This window comes from Medicago sativa, chromosome 4, assembly GCF_051527215.1.
Source record: "Medicago sativa cultivar Bolivia chromosome 4, Bolivia_mono, whole genome shotgun sequence".
NCBI classification, from domain to species: Eukaryota; Viridiplantae; Streptophyta; class Magnoliopsida; order Fabales; family Fabaceae; genus Medicago; species Medicago sativa.
Window position 1 is genome coordinate 91,253,188 of NC_140752.1, and position 1,257 is coordinate 91,254,444.

The 1,257-nt window shown below is 43.1% G+C and overlaps 1 protein-coding gene across 1 annotated transcript; it reads left to right on the forward strand.

Annotated features, from left to right (window-relative positions):
* Positions 1 to 252: 252 nt before the first annotated feature.
* Positions 253 to 1,257, forward strand: LOC146933698 (uncharacterized). The gene has a single exon (XM_085707850.1). The coding sequence runs from the start codon at positions 253 to 255 to the stop codon at positions 1,255 to 1,257; it is 1,005 nt and encodes a 334-aa protein (XP_085563976.1).

A 1,257-nucleotide genomic window follows, 5' to 3' on the forward strand; every position in this document is an offset into this window, starting at 1 on the left:
AAGATTTTATGAATAAAGAGATGTAGCATTCCGTTTATGTGAATTACTCTGATAATTTATTATGAAATTTTTATGTTGGGAAAACGGGGTGTTACAATTGGTATCAGAGCAGGTCGGTCCGTCCGGCCAAGTAGATGAGTCGTAGTGTCGATTAACAGTCGGAATACCATTATTATGTTATTCTAAATGTTGTGTGTTGTGCAGAGAAGAGACCTGGAGGCTGCAAATTTTATCTGCTATAAGAGAACTAGAATGGCTGGAAGGAATGATGATGCGATTGCTGCTGCGTTGGAAGCTGTGGCCCAAGCTGTGGGACAACATCCAAATGCTGGTGTTAATGCTGAAGGGAGAATGTTGGAGACCTTTCTGAGGAATCATCCTCCCATTTTCAAAGGAAGGTACGACCCTGATGGAGCACAGACATGGCTCAAAGAGATTGAAAGGGTTTTCAGAGTTTTGCAATGTACTGATGATCAGAAGGTGCGTTTTGGTACGCACATGCTGGCGGAGGAAGCTGATGACTGGTGGATGAGCATCCAACCTACCCTAGAGCAAGATGATGCGGTTATTACTTGGGCTGCGTTTAAGAGAGAGTTCCTAAACAAATATTTTCCTGAGGATGTTCGCGGAAGAAAAGAGATCGAGTTCCTTGAGCTGAAGCAAGGAGACATGTCGGTGACAGAGTATGCAGCGAAGTTTGTAGAGTTGGCTCAGTTCTACCCACACTATACTGGTGACAATGCTGAGTTTTCTAAGTGTATCAAGTTTGAGAATGGTTTGCGTGCTGACATCAAGCGAGCCATTGGTTACCAACAGATCCGTGTTTTTTCTAATTTGGTGAGCAGATGCAGAATCTATGAAGATGATACTAAGGCTCATTACAAGATTGTTAATGAGAGGAAAGGTAAAGATCAGCAGAGTCGTCCTAAGCCTTATAGTGCCCCAACTGATAAGGGCAAGCAGAGAGTTAATGATGAGAGGAGACCTGAGAAGAAAGAAGTTCCTGTTGAGGTTGTCTGCTATAATTGTGGTGAGAAAGGCCACAAGAGTAATGCTTGTACTGGAGATGTGAAACGGTGTTTCCGTTGTGGTAAGAAGGGGCATACTAGTACTGAATGCAAGTTTGATGATGTTGTGTGTTTTAACTGCAATGAAGAAGGGCATATTGGTTTGCAATGCAAGAAGCCTAAGAAGGCTCAGACTACTGGGAGAGTGTTTGCTTTATCTGGTACTCAGATGGAGAGTGAGGATCATTGA